This window comes from Triticum dicoccoides, chromosome 1A, assembly GCF_002162155.2.
Source record: "Triticum dicoccoides isolate Atlit2015 ecotype Zavitan chromosome 1A, WEW_v2.0, whole genome shotgun sequence".
Taxonomy (NCBI): Eukaryota; Viridiplantae; Streptophyta; class Magnoliopsida; order Poales; family Poaceae; genus Triticum; species Triticum dicoccoides.
The window spans coordinates 550,843,527-550,857,850 of NC_041380.1; the positions used below are offsets into that span (position 1 = coordinate 550,843,527).

At 43.5% G+C, this 14,324-nt stretch overlaps 1 protein-coding gene across 1 annotated transcript; it reads right to left on the bottom strand.

Moving 5' to 3' along the window:
• Window positions 1-509: 509 nt before the first annotated feature.
• LOC119326169 (non-classical arabinogalactan protein 31-like) lies at window positions 510-1,506 on the bottom strand. Its single transcript, XM_037599903.1, has 2 exons — window positions 1,193-1,506; window positions 510-1,077 (listed from the first exon to the last, which is right to left on the bottom strand). The coding sequence occupies exons 1-2, from the start codon at window positions 1,398-1,400 to the stop codon at window positions 773-775; spliced, it is 513 nt and encodes a 170-aa protein (XP_037455800.1). The 5' UTR covers window positions 1,401-1,506; the 3' UTR covers window positions 510-772.
• Between the last annotated feature and the right edge of the window lie 12,818 nt (window positions 1,507-14,324).

Here is a 14,324-nt window from a genome sequence, read left to right on the forward strand (position 1 = left end):
GTGGGAGGCGAGTTGGCTGGTCCGCAATCCTTTAGTGGCTCTTGTCAGGTACCCTCATGGGTTGTTGGCCTGTGTACAACGTCCTCGTGTAGTGGCACGGCATGGACGTAGGGGAGACTGTGTTCTCCTCTCCAACATTAGTCCCTTTGGGTCGACAACAGTGCCAGGTTTCTCTCCATGCGGTTCAGCCTCTCCCGTCCGTGTTCGTTGGCATCTATGGTTGGCCTCTACTCTGCTGCTCTAGCTGCGGTGGGCCCTCCGATGGCTTGACTGTGGTTTCTTAGTGTAGGCGATGTCGTTTGTAGCTGCTACTTGTAACTCCTGGTCTCAAGCGTAATCTGCCTGTGACATTTCAGTTTTTGGTTAAATTTTGGCATTTGTAATCAGTTCCTTTGTATCCTAGCTGGTTGATGACTTCATTAATTTGAAGTCGGGCTTCATGCCTTTTTTGTAAAACAATCTTGGAGAAACGATAAATCCGACTTGAACGAACTTACGAAGTAGGAGTGTTAGTTATACATAGAGCCTTGTAGCACATCGGTTAGTCATCACATGACAGGACATACACTGCCCTAATCATATTCGAGTTATTTCGATCATGCGGTTGCTAATTAAAAGAAGCTTACAAAACTACTGCAACAATAGAAGAAACTTAAATCAACATTACAGCACCGGATGCATATCCCCAGCTACTCCAACAGCTAATTCATCATCCTGAGTTCCTGACCCATTTATTCAAGTCCCACAAGTACGTACATGACGGATGGATGCGTCAGTAGCACTTGTTGGGGTTGCTGGGGCGGAAGAAGAAGTTGCCGACGGAGTAGAGCGCCTGCAGGCCATCGCCGTGCTTGACGAAGGAGTCGAACTTGAGCGGCAGCCCCTCGCCGGCAGCGGGTTCGTCGACGAGGCCGCACGCGGTCGACGACGAGCTCTCCGCGTACACCTTGCACTCGTCGTTGGTGAAGGACGCCATCTGCGCCGACTGGATGACAAAGTAGCCGCCCTGCCCCGATGCCCCTTGCACCTTCTTCAGCCGCCCCGGGCCGTGCCGGCACTGCAGGTACACCTCCACGCCTACATGCACAAACACACACAACGTATATGTTTCATCGATGCCAGAATGAAGGAGCGTGCACATGGGATGCGGAAGTAGTTAAAGAATTCAGAGGTTGGGGTTGTTAGGGCTGACCTTTGAGTGGGGAGGCGTCCATGTTGGCATTGTAGCCGATGTACCTGCAGGTCTTGCACCAGACCATGCCCTGCACGCCGATGGTGAAGTTCACTGGCGCATGAGGCTGGGGCAGGCCAATGGCGGAGGCGCCGGTGCCGAGCAGAGAGAGGAGCGCGGCGGAGAGTGAGAACAGAAGAAGGCACTTGGCTAGCACTAGCCCAGCCATGGTGGTGACCGGTGAGGTGGTCTTTTCCCTGGTAGCTAGCTAGAAAAGTTCACTAGGCAGACAGAAGCAGCTACCTATTGGCTGGGACAAGATCGAGTAGCTAGGATATATTCGTTGCCAAGACAAGAAGCGAGAGGTAGCAGATTTATAGTACTTGTGTGACAGTGTGAGGTACTAGGTAGTACTTGCTGAGCTGCATGACACTGCATGCATGAATAAGATGGTTCGTGGTGTAATCGTTGGATCAAATTTGTTGTTTATTTTATGGGCCAAGTTGTGCATACTTGATATACGAGAGGTTCGTTGGGGAAACATGCATGGTGCTTGGAGCCTTGTTGGAGTGCATCGCAAGATAGCTTAGCTATAGTACTCCTAGTATACTATTAGTACTACTATAGTAGTCGTATTTTCAACACAATTGGTCAGATTAAACGCTTGTATCCTGCTAGGTTTTGAAGAGATGGCCGGCAGCTTGAGTACGCAGTGGAGTACCGCACACCCTAGCTAGCTCTACTTAACCCATGATCTGAATATCAGCATGCAAACCGAGGGCCGGCGCGTTGGATGAACGAGAGAAGGCCAACTTGAACGCATACATACATATATGTGCACCAGAAACCATGCAGCATTACGTACCGTTCAAGGCATCGTACGGATTATCGGGGAACCTACGTACGTAAGTTAAGTATGGCGATGAGTTCAAGATTTCTTGGACATGGAGTTTCTGATCACACATGGACCTGGGTAATAAATTCTGTAAACAAATTTTTAAAGCAATACGTAGGAATACAAACTGATAATTTCAGGTACTAGACGTTTGTCAGTAAGAAAAGAGAGTGTGATCGCATGCAAGGACGGATTGTTGCATGCAGAGATGGTTCGATCTCTCTCCCCAAGATAATTACTTGCGCTTTATTTTGTTTCTCATACACGAATCTCAAGTACAACTCCAACGCTGGATGTTTCACCACTACATGCCGGCACCGTTAGAAAAACCTTTTTGGTGTTTGACATGGATGCAAAATTTGGAATGCCTAGCAGTGGCGGTCGTAAAAAGCCTAGCAATAGCGGGCCGGGCTTTTAGGGCCGTCCATCACTGACCTCCCATCACAACTAATATGAACCCGCCCCTGGAAGTACCAGTGGTGGGTATTATTTATTGCACACCACATGTTGGTCTTTTTGCCCAACACAGATGCCATGTTAGCAGCGGTGGTGTTTCTTAGCACCCGCCGCTGGATGGCTAGGCTCGAAAGAGTACATCAATTATTGACATTCCGTATTGACAAAATATTACTTCCAAAAAGTTAAATCACGTAGTGATATGATTCTCAATATAACTAAATCTGACTTAATTTATTTTGGAAAGAAACGATAAACTAATTAAGTAACACTTCAAATTTGTTTTGACTTAAGAAACAAACATCAATATATCACATCCATCTTGCATACTAACAGTTCATGGGCTAATATATTCATGACTTAGACCTTATTTCTAAACATGGTCAACGACCACCATCATCTGCAAGTCATTGCGGTTGCTCTTCCTTATGGTGATTATCACAAGTGTGTCGACCCTTAGTTCTCTCTTTCCTGTCATGAACTCCTGCCAACCGGACTCATAGAAGAACACACGCCCATCTGATTCCGTCTTGTACTGAACATTGGTGGCATGCCCTGTTGATCCATGGCGTACTCCAGCGGTGCCGACGGCGGGGATGTCCACTCCGGAAACATCTTTATAGGTAACTTCTGAACTCTCCATCATTAAGAGCAAATAGAGAGCACGCAATGTTAGACATCTCACCATACTTGGTTATGAACAAAAAAAGATGAAAGAATACAAAACATCTCACCATGACTTTTTTTACGACGTTGGTTTTAGTTAAATGGTGCATAAAGGACTTCCGCAAGAAGGCCGCACTGGATGGTAACATCGCGCTGACATTCATGGTCTCATCCTGAGTAAGCTTCTTCACTCTTTGATAGAAAATTGCAGAAAGGAATGGACCATCCTCATCATCTTGCTCATTCTCGTCATTCTGGCTGATCCTCATCTTCATGGATGTCCACATCATTTTGGTTGCTTCCATCATCCTGGTCATCCTGGCTATCTTCATGATCCTGGTCATCGTCTTCATCAATCTCATCATGGTTGTTGGAGAAATGGAGTGTCCTTAACCTGTTGACCGCTCCTTCCATGGAAAAGTCTATGCACTCTCCTCCGATGAAACTATTCTTTGCAATGTACTGCTTCCATCCATCGCCATATATGATGGTTCTATCCTTTTGTTTACGCACATCCGGTACGAATGTGCGGTCCTCATCATCCTCAAAGTACATAACGTTACCACAAAAAATGTTGAAGTCAACCCTTATGTTTCATGGGATACACTATGCAATAGTTAATAATTAACAATAATGTCAGTAAAATAATTATACAAATGGTTAGAATTGAATACTAATTGAAGTTAAAGACCGTTACTACTGATTTTTTAAATCCCCGTGAATAACATTTGCAGATATGGGAGATCTTACGCCTCATGATCCCTAATAATCATTATGAAGCACTTAGCACTTGTAAATGGTTGACATGAATACTAGCTTATGAAAGTAATATTGAGAAGGGGAACTGACTAAGAAGGGTTCGAGAAAATTTGGCATGATGTTTGCTGAATATTGAACATATTGAGTATGAGAAATTTGATGAAACAAAAGTTAATCAACATTTCATTAAAACATTCACACTCATTTTCAAATCCCTATGAATAACATGCTAAGCCCATGCACTTGTCATATGTAAGAAAATTAAACAATATTGTTATAGAAAATGAAATTCAGCATGAACTTTGCCTGAAAAGTTAACATATTGAGTGATAGAAATTTGGCGAAACAGAAATGAATCGATGTTTCGCCAAAACTTTGTCACTATTTTTCAAATCCATGTGAATAACATGCTATGCCCATGCACTTGTCATATGTAAGAATATTCCACTCAACTCCACACATATCTAAGAAAATTAAACAATATTGTCATAGCTAAGCTTGTGAAAGTAATATTGAACAATGTGAGATATTATAATGCCATGCATATTGAGTGACAAAAAGGAGATTCGGCATGAACTTTGCTTAAAAAGATAACATATTAAGTGACAAAAAAATTGCGTAACGGAAATAAATCAACATTCTGCCAAAACTTTGTCACTCTTTTAAATCCCGGTAAATAACATGAAGTCCATGCACTTCTCATATGTAAGAAAATTCAAACATCATTGCCACTTGTCATATTTAGCAATGTTCCAAATATTCTGACACCTCCCGATATGAGAAAGTGTTATTGGAGTCCATTAACTGGGCGGGCCTGAAGTTGCTGAAGCTGAAACCCTAGAGCATAATTTAATCTAGAAATTATCAAGATTAAAATCCCAAACCCTAGAGCGTAATTTAGTCACGGAGATAGTATACCGTTGGCAGCATTTTCGGCCACGAACGTGACGGCGGAGGAAAGTACAGCGGGAAGGCGGCGGCAGTCGAGGTGGAGGACAACAGTGATGGTCGAGGAGGAGGACGGCGGCCGCGGTAGAGGCGGAGAACTGCGCGGTGGTGGTCGAGCTGGACGCTCTATGAGACAGCGAGCAGATCCGGCGGCGGTCGCGGTCGACGGTCGAGGCGCACGAAGGCATGGAAGGGGAAAGGAGAGGAACTAGCCGAGAGAAATGAAATGGTGAAAATGAAAACAGATCATGGACGATTGGACGAGCGTGGAAGGGAAACTTTTCCAAAATTTGGATTTATTTGGCACGGTTTGCCAATATGTAGTTGCGGTAAGCGCCGGACAGTGCCCGCCACTATTTTATGAGAAAGCAGCGGCGGGCGCTAGCTTACTGCCCACCACTACACTTTCCATCCATGGGCTTATTTGGAAGAGCCTACCTGTCACAGATGCTAGCTCGCGCCTGTCACTGGATTGTCATTAGCTGTGGCGGGTCCTACATGTTAGCCGCCACTGCTATTTTAGAAAAGTAGCAATGACGTGTAGTCTGCCCTAGCTGCCATTAATTACAGTTCATCTGTTGGGCTTTTTCCAATAGTGTGGGGAAAATATCAGGTACTCCCATCCTTGGGATACTCCTGGTGCTCCAAGTTTAAAGAAACCACTCATAAATGTTTTAAAAAAATCAGAAAAAAATATGAATGATCGCAAGGAATGTAACTACAACCCCTAAAAAATTCAGATCCAAACTCGAAGTGCACATTAAGAAACAAAAATGTGAAATCTTGCATGAATAGTGTAAAGAAAAAGACAGAATCAACACTGGCACTATTCACATCTGGATTTCACATTTTTGTTTCTCAATGTACATTTCGAGTTTGGACCTGAAATTTCTAGGAGTTGTAGCCACATTCCTTGCGAACATTCACATTTTATTCCGAAATTTTTGGAAACATTTAAGATATGTTTTTAAACATGGAGCACCGGGAGTACATCAAGGATGGAAGTACCAGATATTCTCCCTAATGTAATGACATCCTGAAGGTCTGGGCTAAAAGAAAATATCAAAATCGATGCTCAAATTATATCATCACTGATGGACGAGTGGCCCCTCTGTGCCTCGGGTCAGTGATGAAAGTTCATTCCTAGACGGGCCACTTGACTGGTTAGTGATGACTATTACCACAGACAAGATAGACGGGGTGACGCTACGCGTCTACCGGCGAAAATTGAAAAAAAAAATCCGCCACCTCGCTGATCATTGGATGGAAATATTAATGACCGTCCGCTCTGTTGGGAACATAGTAATTTCAAAAATTTCCTATGCACACGCAAAATCATGGTGATGCATAGCAACGAGAGGGGGGAGTGTTGTCCACGTATCCTCGTAGACCGAAAACGGAAGCGTTAGCACAACGCGGTTGATATAGTCGTACGTCTTCACGATCCGACCGATCAAGTACCGAACGCATGACACCTCCGAGTTCAGCACACGTTTAGCCCGATGACGTCCCTCGAACTCCGATCAAGCCGAGTGTTGAGGGAGAGTTTCGTCAGCACGACGGCATGGTGACGATGTTGATGTTCTACCGACGCAGGGCTTCGCCTAAGCACCGCTACAATATTATCGAGATGGACTATGATGGAGGGGGGCACCGCACACGGCTAAGGGACGATCAACTTGATCAACTTGTGTGTCTAGAGGTGCCCCCCTGCCCCTGTATATAAAGGAGCAAGGGGGGAGGCCGGTCGGCCCTCTACTAGGAGGAGGAAAGGAAGGAGGAGAAGGAGAAGGAAGGAGAAGGAGGAAAAGGAGGAAAGGGGGGCTGGCCCCCTAGTCCAATTCGGTTTGGGCTAGGGGGTCGCGCGCCCTGCCTCCTCTCTTCCACCACTTGGCCCATGAGGCCCATTACTTCTTCCTCGTATTCCCGTAACTCCCCGGTACCCCCGAAAATACCCGAATCACTCGGAACATTTCCGATGTCCGAATATAGTCGTCCAATATATCGATCTTTACGTATCGACCATTTTGAGACTCCTCGTCATGTCCCCGATCTCATCCGGGACTCCGAACTCCTTCGGTACATCAAAACATATAAACTCATAATATAACTGTCATCGTAGCGTTAAGCGTGCGGACCCTACGGGTTCGAGAACTATGTAGACATGACCGAGACACGTCTCCGGTCAATAACCAATAGCGGAACCTGGATGCTCATATTGGCTCCTACATATTCTACGAAGATATTTATCAGTCAGACCGCATAACAACATACGTTGTTCCCTTTGTCATCGGTATGTTACTTGCCCGAGATTCGATCGTTGGTATCTCAATACCTAGTTCAATCTCGTTACCGGCAAGTCTTTTTACTCGTTCCATAATACATCATCCCGCAACTAACTCATTAGTTGCAATGCTTGCAAGGCTTATAGTGATGTGCATTACCGAGTGGGACCAGAGATACCTCTCCGACAATCGGAGTGACAAATCCTAATCTCAAAATACGCCAACCCAACATGTACCTTTGGAGACACTTGTAGAGCTCCTTTATAATCACCCAGTTACGTTGTGACGTTTGGTAGCACACAAAGTGTTCCTCCGATAAACGGGAGTTACATAGTCTCATAGTCATAGGAACATGTATAAGTCATGAAGAAAGCAATAGCAACAAACTAAACGATCAAGTGTTATGCTAACGGAATGGGTCAAGTCAATCACATCATTCTCCTAATGATGTGATCCCGTTAATCAAATGACAACTCATGTCTATGGCTAGGAAAAATAACCATCTTTGATCAACAAGCTAGTCAAGTAGAGGCATACTAGTGACACTTTGTTTGTCTATGTATTCACACATGTATTATGTTTCCGGTTAATACAATTCTAGCATGAATAATAAACATTTATCATGAAATAAGGAAATAAATAATAACTTTATTATTGCCTCTAGGGCATATTTCCTTCAGTCTCCCCACTTGCACTAGAGTCAATAATCTAGTTCACATCGCCATGTGATTTAACATTAATAGTTCACATCACCATGTGATTAACACCCATAGTTCACATCGTCATGTGACCAACACCCAAAGGGTTTACTAGATTCAATAATCTAGTTCACATCTCTATGTAATTAACACCCAAAGAGTACTAAGGTGTGATCATGTTTTGCTTGTGAGAGAAGTTTAATCAATGGGTCTGCCACATTCAGATCCGTAAGTATTTTGCAAATTTCTATGTTAACAATGCTCTGCACGGAGCTACTCTAGCTAATTTCTCCCACTTTCAATATGTATCCAGATTGAGATTTAGAGTCATCCGGATCAGTGTCAAAACTTGCATCAACGTAACCCTTTACGATGAACCTTTTGTCACCTCCATAATCGAGAAACATATCCTTATTCCACTAAGGATAATTTAGACCAATGTCCAGTGATCTACTCCTAGATCACTATTGTACTCTCTTGCCAAACTCAGGGCAGGGTATACAATAGGTCTGGTACACAGCATGGCATACTTTATAGAACCTATGGTTGAGGCATAGGGAATGACTTTCATTCTCTCTCTATCTTCTGTCTTGGTCGGGTTTTGAGTCTTACTCAACTTCACACCTTGTAACACAGGCAAGAACTCCTTCTTTGACTGTTTCATTTTGAACTACTTCAAAATCTTGTCAAGGTATGTACTCATTGAAAAACTTATCAAGCGTCTTGATCTATCTCTATAGATCTTGATGCTCAGTATGTAAGCAGCTTCACCGAGGTCTTTCTTTGAAAAATTCCTTTCAAACATTCCTTTATGCTTTGCAGAATAAATCTACATTATCTCCGATCAATAATATGTCATACACATATCTTTATCAGAAATGTTGTAGTGCTCCCACTCACTTTCTTGTAAATACAGGTGTAACTCCCCGAGACCGATGTGCCAGGTGTCGTCCAGTTATTCGCTGTTGTTGCCTTGTCATTGCTTGCGTGTCATGCATTGCATATCATGTCATCATGTGTATTTCATTTGCATACGTGTTCGTCTCGGAGAATACATCATTTTATTCCATTACATCATTTTCATTTGAGTTCATCTTGATGCCCGAAATGCTGTTAGAAGAGTGCTACTTGAGTTAATTGTCAGATCTGCTGCTCCATTTAGATATTTGTCATTTTTGCCATGATTATTGTGTGCATGATATGCCCATGAGCTCTACATATATTTTGTTAAGGGTTTTGCCATCTTTCCAGAGGTGCAACCCATGTATTTTTGTGATGTGTGTGGTGACTATCACGAGCTCGCAAAGTGAGGCTCTTGGTAATGCTGATTTCAGGGACTTAGCATTTCCACTAAGTCCTTAATCTGTTTTTCTCATGATGCCATATGTTCATGTTGTTTCCTAGTGATCCGTGCCTCTTTTGAGGATGATCAGTAAGGATGTTTTGTTAATCTTGTAGTGCTCTATTCATCCATGTCCTTGTTTGCAATTATGGAGCACCCTAGCTTGAGTAAATCGAGCTCTACTTTTGCTACCTCGTGAATCTTTGCAGATTGTCTACTTGTTAGCGATTTTGCCGAGGATGTTGTAGTTGATCCGTGCATGCTATGCTATTGTTCTTGCCATGTCTAGCTTGCATTTTGTGTATTCTTGATGGGTGTATGCTTAGCTTGTCATGACTTGCTCTGTAGTGAGTGCATCGAGCTCGTAAACATGCCTACTTGATATCTGTTTTCAGCATGCTCCAGTTTTCACTAAGTCTGAGAACTGATTATGTTTTTGACATGTTCACATGCTTGCAATTGTATTTTCTGATCCCTTTTGGCTCAAGGTCACTAAGGGACTTTTGTTAAGCTCTTTGAGTAGCTCCATGCCATGCTTTACTTTGCCATGTTCAGGTCCTGTAGCATATAGTTTTGTTGTTTCGAAGAGTGCTATCTGATCTGAAATTCTAGACAAGTGTTAATTTCACTAAGTCTGAGATCTGTTTACCAAATGCATTTTTGCCATGCTTGTTTGAACCTGTTATTGGATGAATTGGCCGTAGCTCAGTGTTCATCTTTTGTTAAGCATCATGAATGCATCCCTGCCATGTATTTTTGTTGTCATGTTTGGGTGCTGTAGCTTGTTCATGTCATTGCATTTAGATGGCTACTTGCTGTATATCGCAGACCGGTGCCATATTTGAATTGCTTGTCATTTCCAAACCGTGACTCCGATTTCGACGTTCTTTATATCGTTTTCAAGCGATTTCATCCCATCTTTCCAGTGGCACACTTGGTTTTCCAAGTTGAGGCCAGGCTCATTCGTTCCTTGTCATATCATGCATATGCATCGCATACCGCATCCCGCATATCATACCATGTTCATGTGTTGGTTGTTTACTATGTTGTGTGCTTCTTTTCCGGTGTTTGCTTCTTCGGGTTGGTTCCGATAACGTCGCGTTTGTGAGGACCCGTTCGTCTATGTCCGTTTGTCTTCTTCATGGACTCGTTCTTCTTCCTTGCTGCGGGATCTCAGGCAAGATGACCATACCCTCGAAATCACTTCTATCTTTGCTTGCTAGTTGCTCGCTCTTTTGCTATGCCTATGTTGCGATACCTACCACTTGCTTATCATGCCTCCCATATTGTTAAACCAAACCTCTAACCCACCATGTCCTAGCAAACCGTTGATTGGCTATGTTACCGCTTTGCTCAGCCCCTCTTATAGCGTTGCTAGTTGCAGGTGAAGATTGGAGATCGTTCCTTGTTGGAACATTTATTTACTTGTTGGGATATCATTATATTATTTTGTTATCTTAATGCATCTATATACTTGGTAAAGGGTGGAAGGCTCGGCCTTATGCCTGGTGTTTTGTTCCACTCTTGCCGCCCTAGTTTCCGTCATATCGGTGCTATGTTCCCGGATTTTGCGTTCCTTACGCGGTTGGGTGATAATGGGAACCCCTTGATAGTTCGCCTTGATTAAAGCTTTTCCAGCAATGCCCAACATTGGTTTTACCATTCGCCGCCTAGCCTTTTTCTTTTCCCTTGGGGGTCGCGCGCCCAAGGGTCATCATTATTTTAACCCCCCCCCCCCGGGCCAGTGCTCCTCTGAGTGTTGGTCCGACCGAGTAGACTGCGGGGCCACCTCGGGGCAACTTGAGGGTTGGTTTTACTCGTAGGATGTCTCATCTGAGTGTGCCCTGAGAACGAGATATGTGCAGCTCCTATCGGGATTTGTCGGCACATTCGGGCGGTGTTGCTGGACTTGTTTTAACCTGTCGAAGTGTCTTGGAGAACCGAGATACCGAGTCTGATTGGAACGTCTCGGGAGGAGGTCTATTCCTTTGTTGACCGTGAGAGCTTGTCATGGGCTAAGTTGGGACTCCCCTGCAGGGATTTGAACTTTCGAAAGTCGTGCCCGCGGTTATGGGCAGATGGGAATTTATTAATGTCCGGTTGTAGAAAACCTGAAGTTGACCTTAATTAAAATGCATCAACCGCGTGTGTAACCGTGATGGTCTCTTCTCGGCGGAGTCCGGGAAGTGAACACGGTGTTGGAGTTATGCTTGACGTAGGTTGTTTTAGGATCACTTCTTGATCATATTTTATCGACCGTGCTTTGCCTTCTCTTCTCGCTCTCATTTGCGTATGTTAGCCACCATATATGCTAGTCGCTTGCTGCAGCTCCACCTCATACCTTTACCTTACCCATAAGCTTAAATAGTCTTGATCGCGAGGGTGTGAGATTGCTGAGTCCCCGTGACTCACAGATACTTCCAAAACGAGCTTGTAGGTGCCGTTGAACCGAGCAGGTGACGCAACCAAGCTCAGGAGGAGCTCGATGAAGATCTTGTCCTTTGTGTTGTCCCGTTTCCAGTTGATCAGTAGTGGAGCCCAGTTGGGGTCGATCGGGACCGTGTCGCAGTTGGGGTTCTTCTTTTATGTTGGTTCCGTAGTCGGACCTTGATTGTATCTGGATGATGTAATTCTATATTCATGTAATTGTGTGAAGTGGCGATTGTAAGCCAACTATGTATCTTTTTCCCTTATATATTACATGGGTTGTGTGAAGATTACCTCACTTGCGACATTGCTTTCAATGCGGTTATGCCTCTAAGTCGTGCTTCGACACATGGGAGATATAGCTGCATCGAGGGCATTACAAGTTGGTATCAGAGCCTTCCCCGACCTTAGGAGCCCCATTGCTTGATCGTTTTTAGCAGCCGAGTTGTGTCTAGAAAAATGTTTTGAGTCATTTAGGAATTATATATCGGAGAGTTTAGGAATTCTTTTTACTCCCCAGTTTCCTCATCGCTCTGGTAAGGCATCCTGACGTAGAGTTTTGACTCTTCTCTTCTCAAATTTCACTAAAAAAAATTTAGGATCACGCGGGTATATTGGAATTGTTCCAATGGTTTTATGACGAGAACATTGTCTTGGTGCCTCCTGTCAGGGGTTTTGTGGAAGTGTCCCGGGGAGTTGAGCTCTGAGGTGTTGTCGTCATAATTTTATCATTGCAGTTCTGGAATACCTGAGTTTAGTACGCCGACATCGAAAATCTCTTTTATGCAGTTCGTTGGTGAGATAACCTCGACGCCACCCAGTACTGGGGCGGGAGTTCGGGAGTATTGCCATAACTCGTATAACGGATGCTTTTGGAAGGTTGAGGTAGATGATTTCCGAAGGTTTCTTGGTTATGTGTTGAAGGATGGATACAGCTGGATGTAGGATTTGCTAGTTTTGGGTGAGATATTATGCTTCCCCTGTATCCCCAACACCTGATTGCATAATCGGAAAATTTCGGGAGTTTATAAGTGGGAATTCAAGTAGTTCTTAGGATATCTTTCTGACAGATGTATGATATGAAATTGGGGTTCGACATCTAGTGGTCCGCCTATTCACGGTCGGTTTTAAAGTGGTCTCGTTGTGTCTTAAAGAGTCCTTGGTTATGCCGACTCGGGAACGCTTCATATGTCATGTGCACTGCCTTGTACATGATGGTGTTGTACGATCGAGCCTGTGTAGGCCCCACCATGAAAACTTCAGGCGAAATCTCTATCATATGTTTGTTCTGGCTTATTCGGCAAGCCAATCCTTTGTTTTGTTTTGAGTTGTGGTATTCGAGTTGCTTCAATGTCAAGTGTTGATTCCATACCTTCCCCAAATGGTGTTCTCATACTCCGATGTGGATACCAATCCTTCTTGATCATCAAGATTGTCTTGTCAATCCTTTTCACCGGCGTGTTTTCTTTTCAAGTGGATCCGAGCATTTCAACTTCCGCAAGATCAATTATCAATTCTTCTCAACGGTGTTTGTTTCATCCGTCTCCAAGTTGCCTTTGTTTTTCCCGTCCACCCACCCTTTTTTCTTTGAGGACTCAGAATTCTTAATCAAGTATCCATCTTATCGGTTATGAAGTCTCTCCATTCTTTTCCATAAATATTCTTATCCGGTGTTTCTCATGAAGATTCTAATGGAGCTTCAAGTGTTGTATTCTTCGATCTTTTCTTCTCCGGTGGATTCTATTCAAGCTTTTGGTGTTGATCATATCCCTTTTTCCTCGTTTCAAATGCCTTCTCATGCCGGTGCACCTTATATTCAGTCATTCCATGCTCGTTATTCTATTGTTCTGGAGTGCTCAAGATATCTCGAAGATTCGTGTTTCCACTCTGCTTTCGTAATCCTTTCAAGCTCTTTCGAGGTTGTTATCTCATTCAAGCTATTTTATTCAAACGGTGCTATCTCCTTTGTCAAGTAATCATATCAACGGTGTTTTCTTTCGAGTGGGCCCTAACCCACAGGTCTTTTCCCAGGATCTTACCTGACTCTTCTTATTTTCCCGGAGCTATTCCCAAATTATTTTCAAAGTTTGACGTAAGAATGATTTATCATCAGTCATATGTATTTCTCCAATATCTTTCAAATTATTTTCATCGTCGGCTCAATCTCTTCGCTTTTGATTCTTCCGGAGTGTCTCAACAATTCATGGTGGTGTTTCTCATCATCATCTCAGATTTTGAAGACCGAAGAAGAGTTTTTCCTCCATATCTTGCTTCATTCTCTTCAAGATTCGTGGCTCTAGTTTGTTGCCATCCTCTCATAATTATTTTCGATTGTGAGATTTCTTTCCACCCATCCGAAGTAATTCAGGAGTCTTTTTAGTTTGATTATCCGGAGCCCACCATCTAAGATTTATTCATTTCAGCTTTCAGCTCTCATACTCTAAATCTTACCGGTGCTTCGTTCAAGTGATCTCTAATCAGCTCGTGATCTCTTCGTTCTCATGTGTCTAAATCCTCTCAAGCATATTCGTTCATTTTATAATTCTTCCCAGCGATTTGTGCCTTTTTCCAATTCCATTTTCAAATTCCTACCGGTGGTTCGTTGAAGACCTTCCCAAGTTTATTTTATATCTCTCTTAATCGTTCCTACGAGAATAAGTTGTATGCAATCTGTTGC